Source organism: Pieris napi, chromosome 23, assembly GCF_905475465.1.
Source record: "Pieris napi chromosome 23, ilPieNapi1.2, whole genome shotgun sequence".
NCBI lineage: Eukaryota > Metazoa > Arthropoda > Insecta > Lepidoptera > Pieridae > Pieris > Pieris napi.
In genome coordinates, this window is record NC_062256.1 from 9,680,091 (window position 1) to 9,702,875 (window position 22,785).

Below are 22,785 nucleotides of genomic sequence, written 5' to 3' on the forward strand. Positions count from 1 at the left end.
GTGAGCCTCCTGTTAATTTGCCCCCTGTCTGCTAAGAGGTCGATTGTACATATTACACTACAATGGAAAGTTATATCACTAAGTACGCATCGACATTAGCATATCCATTTAAATGCGTCTAAAGGTGGATTGTTGACCCGTAGTCGTTTTCAGGACGCACGCTGCTCACTTGTTTGTTAGCTCTTCCTAATTGTACGTAATCCCCACTTGAAATTTGTTATCAAAAGATGCTTTAATTTGCGTTGATTATGAATGACTACAGCAAAGGTCAGACCACAATCTTATCGTTTGCTCTTTAAATATATGTGCTGTTGTACAAGTTAAGTCAGTTAACTTAGAGCGACCGAGGAATAAACATAACTGTTAAGTGAAGTGCTTGAACGTTTTGTGAGATCTAAGTGGAATCATTGTGAACAATTTAAGATGCCTATTCGTCGTAGTAAGGTAAGAAATACGGAAGAAGCTCGGATAACTTAAGAAGAAAATTTACTTTTTGATTACAGTTGTTACAATTGCTTAATATATAAACTAAAAGTACCTACAGAAAACACCACAAACCACTAAGGGGTTTAACCTTGGTGCTTGAAGGGCTACAGTACAAATTTAACAAAAAAATACATTTAATACATAAAAAAAACGTACGGACACTATTTTTTTAATAAATTAAAACATAATATTAATAAAATTTAACCTCATAATTTAATGACCTCAGAAAAGCCTTATATATTTTTTTAAAAAGATTATTGCAGTATTTATTTTAAAAACCTATCATTTTAGTAAGATAATAAAATATAAGCGTAGTAGCTACCTTGTAGTTACCATGCATCCAGCATCGATCTATCAATTTATATTCAAACCAACTGTCCGTTAAAAACCGTAGTCAGATTGCAATTCCAACATATATAACAGACATACAATTGGTAAACTTTAACCTTCAAATACTTTTATTTAAGTAACTTACATAAAAACCTTATAAATTTAAATTCTAGATTTGTCAGATTATAATTTCTAGCTAAGAATCCTTTTGAGAAATAATCGAAAACGCCATGCTAACGAAATAATTAAAATCATAGGCACTGAAATGCGCAAATGTAAAGTGCAAACTGTCTTTAACTATATACTACAATTATTTAAATAATATATGCTTTATGCTTATGACTTATCTGAAAATTCCTCTGCATTTATTGATAAACATATGACGATTGACCTAAATTCAGTAGCCATGGCATATAATACGTACGATGGAAAATAAATAAACTAAGTAAATTATAGCAAAAGTGCAGATAACGTGTTGTTACATATATATTTGTTATAAAAATCAGTAAACATTGCGCACGCTTTAGTCAACGGTAAAAGCTATAGTATTTTCAAATTGCATGGTGTATAAAATGAATCCATTGCAGATATTAGTAAAATGGATCTACGAGAACCAGCACAAGATGCAGACTCTCCGCCGTTGCAGTTCAACTCTACGGTACAAGGAGCTTGAAGAGAATGTTCAGGCATTGGAACACTTGGCTCCACCCGCGATGGAGGCGGCTCTGCCCACCCACCAACCACGCCCAGATATCACACCTGATGTTTCTTTCAAGGTAATTGGATAATAATCCTAAACGCAACGCGATAATGCATCAAAACAGAAATTGCACTTATATTCGCAATAAAATTTTCTACTATAAACTCTAAATTACACAGCTTTTGAGCCTGAGGAATTTATTTATTTATTTATTTCGTAATAGATCTTTAATTTGAAAGTTTTATATCTATCTATCTATAAGTACTACTCGCGTAATGAAAACCTCTTGAATGTGTCAAATACTAAAATCTCAAATGTTTATTTGCCAAGAAAAGAAAAGTGAATTAACCTATATCGACTGTTAATAAATGATAATAAACATATTGTTTTAATAAGCACACTATCAGGAATCGACCGATGACCGTATTATTATATCTTTATGCATTTTAGTATGACGACCTGAAGGTTGCGTTGGCGGCGCCTTATCAATTGCAAAGGAAACCAGAGGCTGTAGATTTAGGCTTCGGGAAATATTTTACGGATCATATGCTAAAGATACACTATCATAGAGAATTGGGGGGGTGGCAGAAACCCGAAATCACGCCATTTGAAAACTTGTCTATACACCCGGCGGCGAAAGCGTTGCATTATGCAGTACAAGTATGTATTTTTAGTTGATTTGAATGTAATTTATATGATAGAAAATATATATGGTCAATCTCAATGCTTTTCTTTGATTCCAAAGTACATACTTAGCCGAATTATAGTATAAGCTGAATTGACATGTGGAAATATACCCATAATACCTACTGGAGATGTTAAATTTGACTGAAAATTATTTATTTTCAACTAATACAGAATCAATAATTTAGTAGAATAAGTTTCACAACTTATATGTATTTTATTATATTAAATAAATAGTTTTTGATTCGTTTACGTTATTGTTTTGTTTTTAAACATAAACTTTCGTTTAAGATAAATTTGGCATCTAATATTATAGGGTAGGCGAGGGATGCGACAGTATTTCAATAATAAAAATCAGACAGAATATTGTAATTAATCATATCTAATATTCCAATGGTTAATTCAACATTTAAATAGTACTGAGTCTCTGAAGAATTAATTACGTTTCACGTCACACAGTTATGTAACTCGCAAATTTTCTAACGATTTAATCAATATGCAAATATAATTAACAAAGTGAACGTGTCAGAAATGTAATAAATGTTTGTGTTTCAGCTGTTCGAAGGATTAAAAGCGTACCGGGGGGTGGATGATAAGATAAGATTATTTCGACCTGATTTAAACATGCACAGAATGAATTTGGCAGCCAAAAGGTCTGGTCTACCGATGTTTGATGGAGATGAATTAATTAAATGCATTAAACGGCTGGTCCAAATCGATCAGGAGTGGGTTCCGCATTCCGAGACCTCTACCTTGTATATTCGACCCACCTTAATTGGAACTGAGGTAATTATTAAAATTGCTAAATAAATAGATAAAAACGACACTAAAAATAAAAAAAAATACTCATCATTTTTCCCTAACGCACCAAAGGAAGTATAACTTAAAAAAAACTAAAGTGTTGACTATAGGTAACTTCGGGGTGTCGGTTTTTTGTGACGGTGTAGGCGCGCATCGTGAAAATTTACTCTAATAATTTATCTCTAACGCGCCAAAAGAAGTATAACTTTAATAACTTATGTAAACTAGTTACACTTTTCGGAACATCAAGGTATAAATTTGAAGAATGATGTGTTTAGTTTTGTTTAGTTGATTCATATTAGATAGTTTAAAACGCAATATCGTTATTGTTTACGTTGTTATCGTATTTGCATTATCAAAATTTCCTAATAAACAGTTGTGATGCTCGCCCTACATAGTTGTTTTCGCGATATAAATGAGATCACGATAAAATTAATTTGAAATGAAGCAAAATAATGTCATGCGCGAACACGCGTTTTGATAACGACAACCAGACTTGTGCCATCTCGAAAGATGTGTTTTAAATCTTAATTGGAATGATAACGTTTATAATGATAATTTTTTATTATTATTTAAATGATTATAAGTTATATTAAATATAATAAATTTGAGATATAGGGACGCCATACTTTGAATTATAATCGAGACCCTTGGTCCGTAGGGTTTTAGCGCTATAAGGCTTTTTAAGGAAATAGCAAATGGCAGCTACCTCGGACAAATTAATATTTTTTTAAATAATATTATAATCCATTTAATAATATATTTTAGTTATTATATTTTTTTAAGTTTATTAAGTATTACTTTTATATTCTGTAATTTGCTTTTATTTATTGACGTTTATAATTAGTGTACATTGTGTTACCTAATTTAATAAATTCATTTATTAAAACAAACATAGAACATATACGGCAACGCACTTGCATACCCGTTTATCAATATGAGTGTCTATGGGCGTCGACATCATCAGGAGAGGCTCCTGCCCGATTGACATAAGAAAAGTAGTAGAAAAACCCACTGGTCACAGCCAGGGCTCAAACTGAGTTGAGCTGGCCACTAGGCCAATAAATCCTCGTTTATTCGAGCCCTTAAATGGAGTGTACTATATGTAATTTCTCAGAAAGGTGTATTTGTCAACAGCCCACATTCGGCATAGTGGCTCCAGAGTCAGCCATGTTGTTCGCCATATTGAGTCCAGTTAGTGCGTACTATAAGACGAATTCAGATGGAGCTGTATCGATTTATGCCGATCCCAGTGTTGTGCGAGCATTCCCAGGTGGTGTAGGCAACAGGAAAGTGGGATCTAACTATGGACCGACGATAGGTTCGTATTCGAAATCGTATATAATTATCAAACAAAGTAATAATATGTTTTTTTTATTAAAAACTACATTTATGATAAATATGGTTGTGACAAAATTCATCTATCGCTAGTCCTTACCCTAGTCAGCCCCTGGTTTGTGGGTAACTAGTATTACATTCTGTGGTACATGGTACATGTATAAAACAATTTTTTAAGCAAATGTTGTCTTAGTTTTGTCTCGTATTAAACAAAAGTCGTATAAGACCTTATGTATCAGTATGTGAATGTATTATCTGTATTTGAGAGCGTGGCTGAGAGTTGTTATAAGCGTGCGCTGTATCTGTGTTAGTTTTTAGAGTCACGCCAAAATACGTGTAACAATACTTTATACACGGAATTCAAACAAAGTTAAAAGTGATGCAGCTTTTACAATTTAAATTTTGTTCTTTCAATATCTGTAGCATTATGTCGCCACCTTGGGCAAAAATAAAATCCCATTAAGACTTTATGCCACGTGATCACAAAGACAAAGCCTTAAACTTATTATATTTTCTAAGCATAAAATGGGTAACTTGGTGAAAGCTTAACATTAAAATGAATAACGATCGATTCATTATATAATAAAGGCTTGTTTTGACTTTTGCTCCACTATCAAAAGACAGTTAGATAAACTGAGATGTTTATAGTGAAAACAATATCACGTAACTTTTGTTTAAATATGCCTTTGATAAATACATAATATTTTAGTTATCTCAGGTTATATTAAGACCTTGAAGATAAAATTTTATAAATGTTTGGTTTGCGAATTTAAAGTTTGGATGTACATTTAAAATCTTGAACCTTATAAAACACAAATGCTTTAAATATAACGCCCCCGTAGTTTTCCTAAAATTTATTTACATGGCGTGGATACAAGGCGATTGGCCGAGAAAGATGTCGCAACACCGTGATTTCAGAACGTATTGAATCTAGTCGCAGACAGTAGCTTTCGTTTAAAATAACTTCATCAAACGTTTTGCGCTTGCCTCTGCTAGTGTTGACTATTTTCAAATAATATTTGAACCTAAAAAGTAGAAGGGAAAAATGTTCAGGCTGTTTTTTCTTAATATAATATATTTTTTGCAGAGGTAACGTCACAAGCTGCTAAATTGGGTCATCAACAAGTGTTGTGGTTGTTTGGTCCCAACCAGGAACTGACTGAAGTCGGAGCCATGAACATCTTCCTGGTTTATATCAATGAGAACGGAGGTGAGTGATCATTTTTAGTCTTTTAATATATTGATGAGCATTCTGTTAAGAAGAAACGCGAAGAGTCGGATCTCTCCTTACAGTAAATTGTACTGGTTGCTCGGAAGGCGTTATCCACGTTATAAGTGCAAAATATATTATTAATCTACAAACAATCCTGATGCGTAGCCACATCCAAATAATCCAACGATTCCAAAACAAAGTGCTCAGTGGAATAGTCAATGCTACCTGGTACATTCGGAATAACGACCTCGATCGGAACCTAAATGTAGAGGACGTGACCACAATAAAAAGAAATAAACCATATAAAATGACTACAATATATTGTTTGGAACAATACTAGATTTTGTATAGTTGCTTTGTCGAATCTGTAATAAAAATCGCGTAATTAACATTTTTACTTATAAATCATTCAATGAGAATAATATGAATAGTGCTTACATTACATTAACGCCACTTAATAGCTCTCGCTCATTATGTCTTTTGTAATAATTTGTGTAACGTGTAACGAATACTCATATATTGTAATCATTTCACATAAAAAATACAGTTTTTAATAGCCATATTTCTTTCCATTTCTAATGACCGTAACTGATTTATTAACATGACTTTAAAAGACAACTTAACCGATTAATTTGCTTCGATAATCACAATTTAAAAATTGATTTCAAATGTTTTTAACTATGAAATGTTTCTCGCGATTTAGTTGGTCCGTTTCATCAAGTAGATCATAGTAATTATGTTGCAGAGTTTTTCAAAGTACTAAACTCAAACTCAAACTTAAAATATCTTTATTTAAGTGGGTAACCAAGTACACTTTTGAATTGTCAAGTTAAATTAATTGTAAATTTACATTTACTACCAGTTCGCAAGTCAATTAAACTATGATATCCCCTACTATTTTTATTGAAAAATGATAAAAAGCGTATTTATTAGATTAAAATTTTATTAAAGTAAGTAAGTTTAAAAGTTTTAAATGACAATATTTTTTTATTGATTGGTCTTGTATTACCAAGAGAATTAAATATTAATAATGCGTTTATACGGAGTTGGAGGAGCTATACACAAAGGCTGAATATCACAAGTAAATTCACATTTAATTGATACTAACCCCAATCGCAAATAATGCCTTATATTCGATCTATTTTGCCTAAAAAAGGTTATAACGAGCCAGTACAATATAAATAAATAATAAAGCAGTAGCTTTGAATTTTTTTAAGTAACGGATACTCACGCTAATATCTAAGTAATTATTTCATAGCTGCTTCAATGCTACTAAATGTTGTGCGTTATGTTATGCATTCAAAAGCCTATCTGTAATATAAAGGTTATCCAACACATATTTTTATTACATTGGAGCGTTCTACCAACAAATTAAATAATAATTTATATTCAATAATTGCAGATCTTCGTTTTACGGATAAATCGATTCACCAGATAATTTATGATAAATAAAAAAAAATGGATTCATTGTTATAATGTCCAAGTATAGTGTTATCGCGGTTCGACCCTGTGACCGGTAAATTCTCGTCTCATCTGAAGTAATAAACGGGGTCGATCACATCATTATTGTTAATTACGTTTGACAGTGTTTTTACATCGTTTCTATATATTTTTCTGAGAGCATATAATTTTTATGTGACAAGATGACTAATATCAGGATTATTATAGAAGCTAGATAATTAGCTGATTCTAATCTATTTAGTTAAAAGATCTTAGGATAAAAACACTTTGAAACGGTTAAGTAAAATTTTATTCTGTCTTTGATCCTAACTTAGTTATTATTTTCTCTAACAGAAAAACAGCTAAGCACGCCACCCCTAAACGGTTTAATATTGCCTGGCGTAACGAGGCGGTCTATATTGGAACTGGCCAGCCAATGGGAAGACGTTACAGTCAAAGAGGAAGTCATCACCATGGACCGCGTCATACAACTCAACAAACAAGGACGGGTAAGTTCAATTTTAAATTAACTTAAGTTAAACTAATGCCTAAATATTATATTATCTTGGTATTCCATTCCCAGATATATGGGAAAAAATATACACTGGTCATTTAATGTGGGAGGAACGCAATTATATTTTAAATGACGCTGTATTTCATTACAATGTTTTTGTATAATATAATTTAACTATAAACATGATAATTACTCTGATGTAATAATATTCGAATATTACTTGTATCTTTATCATTGAACATAAAAAATGTATACTTTATACTTCTGTAGCAAAAAACCCTTTTTCCGTCCCTCTAAATTTCGCATTGGTATTTGCAGTTAGTAGAAATGTTCGGAGCAGGCACGGCTGTCGTCATCACACCGATAAGCAACATTGGCTACATGGAGACCAACATAAACGTACCAACTATGGAGCAGAAGCATCCTGTCTACCAACGACTCAAGGACACCCTATTGGCAATCCAGTATGGGCATATAGAACACCCCTACGCCAAAATTATCACGTAGTGTTTACCATAAGTGAAATAGAGACCTAAAATTGGTGGCCTTTAGTGATAGTGCTCGGTCATGTGAGATAGCAGGTGCTAATAGTGACTTTCGTTTATTTCACAGCAAGTGTAATAATTATCAAATTGTAAATATTTTGATTCTGTGATGTGTGGAAAGTACGTGTTAGATTTTAGTTAATTGCGCAATGTTTTTTCGCGGAGGAAACTAATGACGAAATTAGTTTTATTACACTGACTTAAGTAAATATTTCTGTTGTAAATTGTATTTACGTTAGGATACAGGTTTAAGTTACAATAATAAGTTATTATACGTTTTACCGGCCAGTAACTAAGTTAAATTTATTTATTATATTAAAAATATTTTGGGTTTGTACCTTAAAACTTATATGTAACGAACTGTATTGGAGAATGGATCTTATGCGGTTATGAAACCTGTTAGAGTCAAGAGTCTAGTTCGCTCGCAATGAGAACCAATATATTATGTATTTTATTATATCATATTATAAGTACATAAGGTGTTTACAGAATCTTATGAAAACACATTAATTATCAGTAAACAGTCAATGTCCGGACTTGTTTTTAATGATTATGAAAATGCATTGATTTATGATTACGCTTTATGATTTCCTGTATTGAATGGAAAACTTATCTCTCCGTCTCAAATAACAAAGATTCTATATAAAGCTATTCAGTGGCATTTCATTAACACCAATTTATCTGAATGCAAATGTTAAACACGATTTATAATATAAGTAAATAGTTTTTAAAGTATTTAAATGCCCATTTGTTGTATAGTGATCAAAATTTGTACAGAAAAAATTGTTATGTATATTGCAATACTTGTGTACTTTTTCTAGTCTAAGAATCTATGTTAATGCGATTAAATTATTTATTAAATAAGTATTTCAAACGCTATATTTTTTTCTTTGGAAACTTTTAAATAAGTCACGGTCACTTAACCTTGTGATTTTAGGCATTTTTTGCAAATCACAACTGACGTAACCCAAATCGAAACTAATATTAATTCAAATGAAAACAATTTTTACTGACCGATAGGACTTTTTAATTAACATATATTAGCATTTATTCGTGTGAAAAATTACAAAATCAAATTGTGAACATAGTTATTCCGGGGGCAGAGGAAGGTCGTCATCAAACATGTCTCTCTTCTTCTGCTGAATAACAGAGCGTGGTACAGCGAAATCATTTGCATCACTGGTGTTACTGAAAAAGAAAAGAAAAAAACGATTACAGGATTTAGACAGGAAAACAATCTCGTGTCATCCCAATTTAATAAGGATTTTTCATTTATTAAACTTATATCGTAAGACTAGTTATGAACATTTTTGAACTTAATTTACTTATATCGTCTTATCTAAGAGTAGATGATGGTGATTTCTTTAAGACTCAAACCTTAAACAAACACACCACGCTAAATAAACATAAGAGATAAGGGAATATGTTACAATATCACAGTCGGCCCATTTGTCGATGCGCAGTACTACAGTAAGAACTGCGCAGCCATGACACGAACAAATTACGTCGTATGCTTATTTCAAATTCATGAATCGGAATTGATAAGTGAATGAAAGCTAGTTTAATATTTATGAGTTTGACCCTGTGACGTAATGTTCATGTCTGGGATCGGTGCCCAATATTAACTGCGCAGATTATAAGAATTATTAAGTGTTGGCGTTTTATTTAAATCGAATAACAGAATTGGCCCTTGGTATTAGAATCAGATTTTTGTATCTATTGTCTCATTTAAGAGACCTACAGTTCCTGAGACACGTTAATATTTGGGTCTAAGGTATGTCCCGGGTTTGTTGCAATGTTTTCCTGCACTGCACGAAAACGTGTTGATTGCGCAAATTGAAACTCCATTGATAATTCATATCAATGAAGTTTTCTTGTGCATTCGTTCAGTCGCTGAACAATTAGACTAATACTGCGAATATTTAAATAAAAACCACTTAATTAGTCATATTAAATGGGTGTTCTAAACGCATAATCAATATATTAGTAACAAACTTTAAGTAATTTATGTTCATGTTTCTGCGTATGTTAATGGCAAGAAGATCATTAACAAGCTAAGATTAAAATCGTAGTAACGCAAAATATATCACCTATATATCAAGTCTGTCATTGCTTCATAAAATTTGCACGCCTGCTCTATAACAAGCATCAAATTACGTAATTAAATACGTAATCAATTCCATAATAATTCGTCTACGACAATTTAAAAAAAAATACACACCATTTGTAATAGGGTCATATAAAATCAGAGGTCCAACATTATTATTCACGTCTTATCATGTTGTCAAGAACTAAAGCTAAACACGAATTGACGTCACCTCGTAATCAGTTTTAAATATTTTTGCGACAAAGAAAGTCTTATTTATTTTTATATGTTTACGATACAGATTATATATACCGGTATAAACTAGTTTGTGTGTTATATAATTCTATACATTGTTAATACAGTCCCTTAGAAATACATAATTATACCGTATTTCATTACTTACCGGCAATTACTGGTTAACTGACGTACAGTTTGAATCAGAGGTTGTTCGAACTGGTTCAAAAGGTATCAAAAGGTATGTAAACTCCGGTCCGGATTTTCGAAGGACCAAAATGTATCTAAGTTTATTAACACAAGAAATTCTGACCACATTTGCTATGTCCCATGGAACTTTACTAAGGGAAGATTTGCCAACATATAAAAACAATCGAATTGTAAGTATACTAACCCAGCTGCCGTATTGAGGCGAGTCTCACTAGATCGACGGGTCACTGTGGCGGCGCTATCTGTTCGTGATGTCGCTAATACGGATAGAAACATTTTAGGTGTTTAAATATTTTATAAGAACGTGAAGTGTACACTATTTTGTATTCGAAAAGGTTTATGTCTTGCTTCTTTAAATACGTAATGAATTAAGCGGTCATTAAATTTAGTTTGGTTATACCATACTGTAGTTATAGTAGTTAAACTACAATATATCTAGTTAATTCGACAGTAGATATACTTTAATACAAACTTAGAGATTCACAATATCAAACTAATAACATTTTTCATATATATATGCATTTATCAAACTATTATCGGTTAGTATAATGCAACTTAACAAAAATCTTGTAAGGGCAATTAAATTAAAAGATATCCAGTTTGAACCAGACACAATCAAGTTCCGATGTATCCAGTTTCAAGCGCTCCAATTTCATAGGATCGCCAGATTAGTTATCGCAAAATAATTACTGGGTCAACCTTACCACGTATTTCTATTGGAGACTGGCTCAGTCCAGATGATATACTGCTTGCCGAGGTAATCGACGCTAAAAAGAAAAAAATAAATTGTTTTATTAACCCGATTGCTACAAAGGGCCTGTGAGTTGAGTACGAATCACAGCCGTGTGCCAATGGCCTTTTTGAAGTTATATTTCTTTTGGCGCGTTAGGGAAAAATGATGAGTGTAAATTTTTACGATGCGCCGTCACAAGAAACCGACACCCTGAAGTTAGCATAGTCAACATTTTGAAATAAAAAATGTACATTTATTTATGTAGAAATGTTTTATTGTCATATTATATAAACTGTATTTAACTAGATAATGCGTTATAATAAAACTTTCAATGTATTAAATACCTTTTTTCTATTGTTAGTGTCTTTTTTTCTACAAACGTAGAATATGGCGAAAGATAAAAAAAAAGATGTTTATCTTGTCACGCCAAAGAAGTATAACTTCTAACGCGTTTACCTAAGTACACACACATGTGTTATTTTATGATATCTTTCTCATATATAAGGAAAAGGTAAGGAAACCGGCATATACCCAAACATCGCCGGTATGAACCAGACACAAAATCGTACTTGTTTATTAAGAATAACATATAAACATATAAAAAATCTGAAAGATTGTGTGTTTGACGTAGGAAACGCACCATGCATGCTCGTTGCTTATGAGTACTTTTAATTTCTAATACGTCCTGGATTTGGTCCAGGTATGTCCGACAAGGACTTACTGGACATCCATTTTCTTGTATATCCTTATTAACCGCGCGTTCTACATGTTATATACTATACTAATAGACTATCTAATATTAATAATTCTTTTTTGGGAAAAGGGATACTTTTCTTTAATAAAATCTCAGAGGCTCTTTTATCTCTGCATTTTAATAAATTTATTTATTTATTATTTTTTAACACTTCGTTGCATATACATTAATATAGTACAATTGACATAATTAAATAAAAAGGAGAGCAACTGGCGGCCTTATCGCTTTCGAGCGATCTCTTCCAGGCAACCACTGTATAATGGTAATAAATGTATTAAAGAAAAGCTGTGTAAAAAGACTTACTATAAAGTTAACGATTATCTAGTTGATAAAAGGGGCTGGCACTAGTACTAGACAGGCTATTTCTAATTAATTTGCGATATTTGTTTTAAAATTAGTGTTCTTTGATGATTACTATTTTAAAGAGAACCGAGAGTTCTTTACGCCAGCTTTTTCTCTCGGTCTTCTTTGCCCATGAGTAGGGATGTCTACCGATTCAAATTTAATGACGTGGAATAAGTGATACCTGTATCTTATATTCCATAATAAACATTTAATTTTATTGTATCATGACCAAACCTCCTAAGCAGTCCCTTTCGTATCCTCATTACACCATTTTTAATTCATGCTGCTCAATTCATTAATAATCCTCTATAAACTTCATATAACCAACAAAAATTTCAACACTCTTAGTAGGTCGAAAGAATTAAGTTGTAATAACAAAACCTTTGACGTATTGTTTTGAGTATGACGCTTCTTATTATAAATATTTGTTATGATATTTTGAAAATCGGTTTAAGGAGTTACCGACGTCACAGAATAAATCACACGTTATCGCGGTTCAAAGTTGGTGATAGTGCTCGCTATTTAAACGTCTTTACATTGCTAACGAAAACAATTATTATTATTAAAACACGCTTATCAAAGGATATTTAGAGGAAATGAGAGCATTACATTTAAAGATTTGTTTTATCGACAAGAATTGGTATAAATTTATATGTAGAAAAAATACCTGGTTGCAGAAAATTTGCGAAAAAAAGTTTCTATGTATGAGATACTGGCTAGTGATTTTAAGTGATAGTTACGGTTTAAGTTAATTATAAAACAACTTTAGAGGTGTCAAGGGACACCCGGATGGAACGAAATTTCTTTCGATTAATTTATATGTTAATTGGTATCATAACAGTATGATAGATTTTCTCGACACCAATCTTACGACGAAAAAAAAAGCCAACATCACGAGGTGTTCTCAGGCGGACACCCATCTAAGTACTGACCTCGCCCGACGTTGCTTAACTTCGGTGATCGGACGAGAATGGTGTATTACAATAGCAAATAGCAAAAAAGTGTCGTGACAACTTTTCGTAAGAATTTTTTCCGTCTAGCCCCCTTTCACAACGCGCGATAAGGAACTTCGTTCCAATAAATTAGCCTTCACATTTTTACCAGCTTAAAATAGAGTGTAATTAACAGAGTTGCATTATAAACGTTTTTCTTGATTATTTTTACCTATTTGTTGCTTGAAACTGCAGGGATCTTTGGATACTTAATATTAGAGAAACTAAAGCTTCTACAGATACCGTTGTTTTCATCATTGCTTATAAATTAATTGAACAAATCTTTAGTCATATAAAAAATAGTTTCGCTGAACTGGGCATCACACACATCAAAGCTTTTTAGATAATGTTTATTAGTAAAACAAAATCATTGCCGAGGGTCTATATGCCAAATGCTATATCTTTATATGTTAGCACTCTATGTGTATGTGTACATTGTACAACCTGTGTGTGTCAGTGTTGGTTCGACGGTTATCAACAGATAATTAACAAAACGCATTTAATAAGAAAAATACCTCTTTCCTGCTGTTTGGCTCGCGCCTGCGCTCGTTGCAATTCCCGGCTCCATGCGTTTGTCTCGGCCAAGCCTTGGTCCCCACATAGTTTTACTATCAGCTTTAAGCCTAGTAAACATATATAAAATTCAATTTTTATTTTTAACGTATTTTTATTTTTTTACGTATGGAATCATTTACATGAGAATCTACCACTCTCAAATTCGAAATGTCCTAAGAATATATCAATAATTTCATTATGTGTTATGTAGAAATTATTATGTGTAGTACCGTTAACATGTTAAAGGCCGGCAACGCACTTGCGAGCAATCTGGCAATGTGAGTGTCCATGGCGGTAGCACTTAACATCAAATGATGGCCTTCTGCCCGTTTGCCTCATATTACATAAAAAAAATGGAAGAGAATAGTTGCCCACGACACAGGGAATCCCTGGCTAGTGTACTTCCTCTTTAACTAAATATTCTTTTTATTGTGTATAATGAAGGTTTTTTCTTTCTTTCTTTCAATAAATATTAACATAAAATCTTTATAACCCCTATTCATATTTAATATAAGGTATTCTATAATTACCATTACATACCATATATTTTTTATCAGTGAAACTTTTTGTGGATATGTCCAATGTGTTTATTTTATGTTTTACTTTTTTATAGAGATGTATCTGTTTAGTTTCCTTAATAAAGAAATATATAGATATTACTAAATTAAAACGCAAATGATAGAGCTATCTCCTTGTTTAAATTTAGTGAAAGTCTTAAAAACAACTTTATCATTAAAATATTTGCCTTCAAGATAAGTGACAAACAAACCGAACAAAACAGATATATGACCTAAATAAGATATTTTTTATTACGTATATATATGCCCCGCCCTCGTCCAAATATATTCACAGATTTTCGGAATATATAATCGAAATAAGTCCAAAGTTAGAACGCCCAACGCTTTGAGTGACTACGTTAATATGTCGTGCACCTGTTTTCGTGATATTTCGGTCATTTTGGACATTCAGCCTATCGAGAGTTATGTGAAAGAAAGTGCAAACACTTCTGCCCTGTTACATCTCCTGCCTACCAGTCTCAATAGAAATAAGCCACCTTGACTGACAATATTATTAAATTAAAATTAAGATTTCGGATTCAATTGCTTTATGTTAATTTTTTATCCAAATCTCGAAAAAAACAACCTAAAAAAAAATTGACAGTGAAAAAGAAATAGTTCTCAAGTATTCTGAAGGTTATAAACTCACATTGAACATTATCTGGAAATCGGGAGTTGAGCTTTTTGTATAGAGACAGTGCTTCTTGGTAACGACCACTTGCCCGAAGACATCCACCAATAAGCAGACCCCATTGCGGCTGTAAATTAATTTAACAAAAGATTTAATTTTTAGAATTAATTTCTTGTAATATCTATAACATATCCTATATTCGTCATACGTTTCGGTTGCTCAATTGCCTTTCTAATAGGCGTTGTATATACAAACTTTGACTAAAACTTCTTTAAAGTTTAACCTAGATTATAGAAAACTCACGTTGTTGGGCTGCAATCGTGCTGCACGTCTATAATACTGCAACGCTTCTTCAGTTGACGACTCTCCGGCCAGCCATTGTAAGGCCGATAGTTCGCATGGCCACACCGCTTCCACCTTTGAAAGGGCATTATACTTTTATTGAAGGCTTAGCAAGAAACATAGTGTAGTAACTACACTATGTTTCTTGCTAAGAGAGAAATGACTCAACTACACTGTAGTTGATTGACTACAACTACTCAAGTCTACAAGCACTGGCAGCTCTAACGATCGTGGAACAAACAGGTTTGAGTTGGTAACACCTACCAATAACTTGGTTTACACTCAATCATGAACTCAAGCGTGTTACGCATCGCGTATTCTGTTAGAGATTAGGAGAAGAATTTGTTGTAAACAGTTAAAAAATCTAAATTATAATTAAATATATATAATATTGCTTGCCGCGGGGAACAAAGTCGTAAAGCATTATTACATTTTTGACTTCCTTGGGTGATGTAATAGCTAATTTTCATTCAGAATAGTCAATGCGACAGTTTAAAAACGAATAAAGAGTGGTAATAATATATCCCTGCTTCACCAACGTCATAATATTTACGCGAAAAGAGTGATAATAAATTATTAGGTTCTAGACATTCGTCTTACTGTGTCCGTCCGTAATTATGTTTAAATAATGAAACAATCGTACAACACTTTTGCTCTTCAGTCTAATTAGATAAATAACTGCAATGTACATTTAGTTATTGTTTAACTATGCACACTAAATACATAACAACAATGTTTAAATCGTTAAATAAGCAGTAAAAATAGCTTTCATTTGATATATAAATCTTTGTATATTTTAGTATCCTAGTACGAATAGCATTACCTTCTATTATTATTACTAAGTAGATTTTGCTTTTACGACTTTGTTCTCCGGGCCAAGCGATAAATGTTTGTAATATGGCCTTAGTTATAGAAAAGCTGGGAACCCTGATACAGTATTTATTTATTTATTATTAAGAGAAAAGAAGTACGTACATCTTGATAGTGATGCTTGGCTGTCTGTACGTCCCCCATTTCCGTGTGCAACTGCGCAAGCGCACAAGATACGCCCGCGTCCCAGGTACCAATCATACTGTACCTGGAAAATAAGAAAAAAGTCAAGTCAATTAATAAATATAGTTGCAATCCACTAAAATTAAAGTACTTTTTGTCTCATTCTGTTCACGTTGTGATAAAAAGAGATAGATGAAACGGTGGTATAGGACGATTTATTTAGAAATTGTTAACGATTGAATGTCTTTAACGCAAGGTTTCGAGTTTGATTTCCTAGGAAACAAATCATACAATAACAGCGCAATAAAACTATGATGACCTGAAACATTTTCAAATCATAAAGTTAGTATAACTTCTTCAGAACAGAGTGAAAATAATGTTAAAATTCCTTTTAAAGAACCAAGGGGAAACGGGCAATAGGCTCATCTGATGTTAAGTAAACCCATGGACACTACCAGAAGGCTCGCAAATGCGTTGCGGGCTTTTTGATAATTGGAACGCTCTTTTCTCAAAAGACTAAATCGAATTCGTTCGGAAATACTTCAGTGGGCAGCTGGTTCCACATAGTGGTAGTGCGCGACAAAAACTGCCTTAAAAAATGCTCAGTTGTCACGCTTCAGCTGAGGATTTAAGGAGAGTGTCTTCGAAGAGAGGAGTAGCGTTAAAGGGTGTTTTCAGAAAACGCGCAAACTTGCGTCTTCTTAGGGTTAAATTACACTAAAAGGCAGTACAAGCGTCGTTTTGCCATAATTATATATAGGTAACTATATAAGGTATATCTAGGAAACATTTTTTTAGTTCAATAAAAATAACTATCTACTATAATAAAACATAATGAAATGAAATGAAATGAAATGAAATAGTTTATTCTTGCAAGTAGGACTATATAAATCACTTTTACAATGTCTTCCTAAACTAGATGAAGTCGACATTTCCTAACTGACTGCCCTGAGAAGAAATGTCGAAACAAACTCGGGGGTCTTAGTCTCTTTTATAGTCCAGATAATACAATGATAAATTAATAAGTTGGTGTAAACAAATGCAGAGTATTTACTGGACTGGTCTTTGGAAGAAAGAACCAGATCGATCTGAGCAAGCCTGCGCCAGCAGACGGCTAGCATGCCCCGAATAGCTCATGCAGCTCAACCATTTTTGAGGGAGCTGCACAACCCGGTACACAACAATACCGCCAGTGGCACCATAAAAATATGTGGGGCAACAACTCACTCAGATCGCCAGCCCAAAATAACTATAGACTAAAATGTATCAAATTATAAATCAAGCAAAAGAGTTTATGATATACCCGCATAATGTTTACACTTACAATGAATACAAAATGTATTTTTAAGGTGTACCTTAAAGCAAGGAAAAAATAATGAAATTGAGAAATATAATCGTAATATAAACATTAGCGTACATTGTAGAGGGGTGAAAATTAGGAGTTGAACAGTGAACATCCCTTATCACTTAGGGGTTTGAAAGATAGTAGTAGTTTGTAATAAAGTTTGAAGGGTAGTAAAGATTTTCAAACTTACTGAATATGCATAAAAAAATTCATAAGAATCGGTCGAGACGTTTCGGAGGAGTATGGGAACGAACATTGTGACACGAGAATTTTATATATTAGAAATAAGTATACCAATGGTCTGCGCTGCCATTGCTAATGTCAGTAGTGCGCGCGAGCCTCGCGAGTCCAGCCGCGGCCAGCGCCCGCAGAGTGGCGCCTGCGCTCGAGCCACTGCGCATGCGCTGCCAACGGGCTTCAGCGCTATTGTCCTCGCCGCACATTTCCAATATAAGTGCTGCGGACAGTTAAAATAACTCCTGTGATACACAAATACTTATTAAGAAAAGCTATGGATCCGACACATTGCAGTTAATTTCGTGCATTAACGAAAATAGCAATTTTCAAAAAGAGGAAGTTATAGGTTTGATGTGTAACATTATTGTAGGTGTTGTGTAAAGTAAACTAAAAGACATATAGAGAAAAGGCAATGATTGAATTAGTAGTATCATCAATTTAGTTTAGTGGTTATGAAATAACCACGCATTTTTTTACGTTTTACGAGACGTAGCACAGTTAGCGCTACGTCTCGTTTTTGTATCTCACCCTTTGGAACAGTCAGCAACTATATAACTAGGTAAAATATGCCAGCGACCAGTCTCAATTATAATAAAAACCACAATATTTAAGATTTACTGCTGCTACTTCATAATGGGGACCATGAGGCTTATGACATAAAATTTATTATAAATATAGGTTACGCTATAAAATAATAAAAAATACAATATTTAAGAGCACTCCTTTATAAATATCATCACTCCGTTTTATTTTTCAAAGGTTTTATTCACGTTATCGGTACTTATACGAGCTAAGGTTGTACATTTTGCTCACTCAAGCTTTCTTAGCGTGGCGATCTTCTAAATCGTCGGAGTTACGCCCCGTAGCCAAACGTAGGCACTCTCTGCGACTGTTACAGTACATTTATTCATTACATAGCAATTAATTCGTTCGCTTATATTCTATTGTTGTACGCAAGTGTGTAATATAGAGTAAATCTAAAATTATTATTTAAAGCATCCCGACGACCCAGAAACCTTACAGCCGTCGTACTGTAAGGTTACTATTACCTTAATGCGCTGACGCACACGCTAAAAAAAAATAAAATAAAATAAAATATGTTTATTATGGAACATAAGATACATGTATCACTTATTCCACGTCATTAAATTTTAAATTTAAATTTATATTATATACATACATTCACTTATCAGCTACTTAAGCATTAGCTCCAGAAAAACGTTTCCCATACATTGATATACAAAAATCCCGAGATGCACACTCAACGTCTAAAAAACGTCCTCAAAAAATGAGCGCAACATTCTAAATTGTGCGCTCATTTCAAATAGTCTCGCGTCTAATAAGTGGAGTCGATGTTATTTATTTGTGTTTTTTTTTATAAATAAATTTATGTACTTTTGAACTTTTTTGTGTGTAGTTTTTGACAAATATATTTACTAACACATAATTTTTTAATTTAAAGAAAAACCTTTTTAACCGGATTTAAGTTATGTATTATTATAAATTTACAACTATTTAACATCCAACACCTTTTGTCTTCAGTCACCGTGACCTCGCACGCTGTAAAGCATCCGAAAAGTCGGATAAATTTAAAATTATGTTAAATAGTTGTAAATAAAAAAGTCATGTTCGACTCCACTCAATACCTTGTCCTACCGACCACGGTCGGTACAAAATTTTTATTGCTTTATGTACGTATACACCGCGTTGTAATAACAACTTTAAGCAATTCGCGTAAGGTTGATTTTGCAATAATATATGCTTGTAACATATACTGTTATAGACATACTGTTATAGAAAGGGACAGAAATAGTGTTTCGGGACACTTTCGAGAGTTACTTTTATTCGAGACTGTGCATCTTCGGTTTTTTGTATATCAATGTTCCCATACTATAAATTACGCATACCCAGATCATGCATAGCAATAAGATCAGCCGGATCCAGATGTGTGGCCGTGGACAATTGGTTCAAGACGTTGGCGGTGTTGTTGGCCTGCCCCGAGGACATCTCCGCCAGAGCGGCTGTCACTCGCCCCGGACACGAGTAGGGGTCATCTTTGCACGCCGCCTCGCTTAAAGATTGGGCTTCAGACCATTTCCCAAGCTGTGATTAATTACAAAATGTTAATTAAAAGTGCTATCCGCATCACTTCTTACTTTGGTGGAAAAATAGGTAATTTTTAAACAAATCAGAATTTGTATTAATTGTTTTCTCTCATCCCTGAGGTCGTAGGTTCGATCCCCGGCTGTGTACCAATGGACTTTAGTTCTATGTGCGCATTTAACATTTGCTCGAACGGAGAAGGAAAAAATCCCGAGGAAACCGACATGTCTTAGACCCAAAAAGTCGACGGCGTGTAGCGCCACTGATTTATTTTATTTCATTGTTTTCTAGTTACTGATATTTTTAATTTAATTTATTAAGAAGATTTACAGCTTAAAACTTTACATAATTATATACAACTTTGTACGCCAATTAAAAAAAATCTTCACATATACCTATATATATCTTCTAGTTAATTAGTGGTTTGGTACAAATAAAAGATTCGCATTTGCTAATTAGACCCTTTTACTGTGAACACCTATTTTTCTACAACAGGGTTGTAACTAAATTACATGTTTAAATTATTGGAAATTTAATACCCATGTCGAGACCTTTTACATCCGTTCTATTTATTATTAAAAGCAGTATAGTAGCTCAGATATAAGTTTTTTTAATGATAAATTATAACCAAAACACCGCGATCAACAGTTAATTGAAAATATTTATAACTTGCAGCATAAGCGACAAAAGCGGCATCCGCATTAGCCTCAGCTCGAAGCACTCGATCGTTCGGATGCGCCCGCGCCACCGCCTTAAGCCGCTGCAGCGCTTTAATTCCAGCAGCCGTCCCGCTACCGCCAGATGCTGCAGCGCCACGAAGCGATGCAAGCGCGCTGCCGAGTTCGAGCCGCGCTCCCGCCCCCCCACCTGAGTAACCACGAAGTGCTTCGACACACCAAGACGAACCACTGAAATTTATCAAAATACTGACTAAGTATTCAATTTTATTATTTACACTCTTGAGTATTTGTAGTCAGAAAGGGATTTGCATATCATTTGATATTAGAGAAATAATTAGCTACAACAAGAAGTTTAATGTTCATTGTTTTCACCTATTATCACTTCCAACTGTCATATATTAACGCCACCAATTATGGAAAGGTTAGATATAAAGATCATTCAATGGCGCTGACCCGTCAGCCCTAAACTGAACAAAATATTAAATGTTTATCGACTAAAAGCTCAACTAGTCTTAAAAATTATGGATGTGTAAACAGCTAGAAGTATTACCCTAGATCTTCATCCCTCAAACTCCTACCAGCAGGCCGCGCCAGAGCAGCGGCGGCAAGCGCAAGACATCTATCGGCGTGAGAGGCGGCGGATCGCGACCAACGGGACAGACGATCTCCACGCACCACGTCTCGTACTACGCATTCGTAGGCGTCGTTTTCCTAAGAGGTTCTTTTATTTCTAAAGTACGTAAAACAAAGAACGTGGGATTCTAGTGCATAATAATGGCATTAGTTTACAAAATAGTTTTGTTATAGTTGTTAACCTGCCAGAAGATTTATTCATACTCAAGTATTGTTAATTAAGTTGAGAATACTGGCCCTAATCAAATATAGCGATAATTTTATATAATATAAAAATATATAATATAGCGATAATTTTATATAAATTTGATAGTGGGAGTGCCATGCTGTTGCCTTCGGGCTTCAGCCAAATGGGCAGCACGACCGGGGCAGTACCACTGTCTCTCAGAAAACCGGCGTGAAGTGATGCAATAGGCTCGCCTTATTGTACTCGCGTTTCGTGCGGTGAGAGAGACTCCCGGAGCCCATCCCCCTCTCCCCCATATGTAATATGAAGGTGCAGAAAAAAGAGAATCTACCCCAGGGGGGTACCAAACGCGCTCGCGTTGGAGAATCCCCCTCTGGGCGTCCAACACCGGGACACGGAGCACCCGGTGGTGGACGCACAGGCTGCCCTTCGTATTCTGGGGGGGGCAATTCTGCGCTCAACAACAGAAACAGTTATCGTTCTCGGGGCAAACGGAGCAATTCAACGCTCGCCGTGGACTTCACGAATGTTAGGGGGCTCAATTCCAATATCAACGCAGTCCACTACCATTTGGAGACTGCGAAGCCGGCCTTGCTCTTTCTTACCGAGACTCAGATTTCCTCCCCGGCTGATACTTCCTACCTCTCCTACCCGGGGTACAAATTGGAACATTCATTTGTGCCACGGGCGGGAGTTTGCGTGTACGTCAGAGAGGATATCTGTTCTCGTCGCCTCGGGACGCTTGAAGGAAGGGACCTATCTAACCTCTGGCTGCGCGTAGACTGCGATGACCATCCGCGATTCTACGCATGCCTGTATAGGTCCCATAGCGGAAATACCGAAACTGACCGACTCATTGAGCACATCCAATGGCTACAGATTCCCTGCTCGAAAGGGTTCCTACCGCTGAAAGCGTGATACTTGGCGATTTTAACGCCCACCATGCCGATTGGCTCGGCTCTGAAACCACCGATCACGCGGGAAGATCCTTTCACGACTTTGCTTTAGCCTACGACCTGACACAAATGGTCCCTGCGATTACGCGAATACCAGATGTGGATGGTCATAAACCCTCTTTGTTGGACCTTCTGCTGACTTCACATCCGGAGAATTATCA

The 22,785-nt window shown here is 34.4% G+C and overlaps 2 protein-coding genes across 2 annotated transcripts in view; one reads left to right on the forward strand and one right to left on the reverse strand.

Annotated features, from left to right (window-relative positions):
- LOC125061158 (branched-chain-amino-acid aminotransferase, cytosolic) lies at positions 1 to 8,928 on the forward strand. Its single transcript, XM_047666382.1, has 8 exons — positions 1 to 444; positions 1,404 to 1,592; positions 1,967 to 2,176; positions 2,756 to 2,986; positions 4,139 to 4,322; positions 5,427 to 5,549; positions 7,347 to 7,501; positions 7,825 to 8,928. Exons 1-8 carry the CDS (start codon positions 424 to 426, stop codon positions 8,011 to 8,013), a joined length of 1,302 nt encoding a protein of 433 aa, XP_047522338.1. The 5' UTR covers positions 1 to 423; the 3' UTR covers positions 8,014 to 8,928.
- The window catches only part of LOC125061157 (intraflagellar transport protein 88 homolog), a 25,602-nt gene continuing 10,978 nt past the window's right edge, over positions 8,162 to 22,785 (reverse strand). The window contains exons 9-19 of the mRNA XM_047666381.1: positions 21,399 to 21,559; positions 20,842 to 21,076; positions 19,973 to 20,168; positions 18,123 to 18,285; positions 16,466 to 16,568; positions 15,452 to 15,565; positions 15,167 to 15,275; positions 13,921 to 14,028; positions 11,286 to 11,348; positions 10,766 to 10,838; positions 8,162 to 9,239 (exon numbers count right to left, since the gene is read on the reverse strand). Of these exons, the coding sequence (XP_047522337.1) occupies positions 9,140 to 9,239; positions 10,766 to 10,838; positions 11,286 to 11,348; positions 13,921 to 14,028; positions 15,167 to 15,275; positions 15,452 to 15,565; positions 16,466 to 16,568; positions 18,123 to 18,285; positions 19,973 to 20,168; positions 20,842 to 21,076; positions 21,399 to 21,559 (1,425 nt within the window). The 3' untranslated portion in view covers positions 8,162 to 9,139. The remainder of the gene's footprint in view (positions 9,240 to 10,765; positions 10,839 to 11,285; positions 11,349 to 13,920; positions 14,029 to 15,166; positions 15,276 to 15,451; positions 15,566 to 16,465; positions 16,569 to 18,122; positions 18,286 to 19,972; positions 20,169 to 20,841; positions 21,077 to 21,398; positions 21,560 to 22,785) is intronic.

Coding starts and splice junctions, on each gene's coding strand:
- LOC125061158 (XM_047666382.1), top strand. CDS start 424: ATGCCTATTCGTCGTAGTAAG. Junction 445..1,403: donor TGCCTATTCGTCGTAGTAAG/GTAAGAAATACG, acceptor AATCCATTGCAG/ATATTAGTAAAATGGATCTA. Junction 2,987..4,138: donor CCACCTTAATTGGAACTGAG/GTAATTATTAAA, acceptor ATTTGTCAACAG/CCCACATTCGGCATAGTGGC.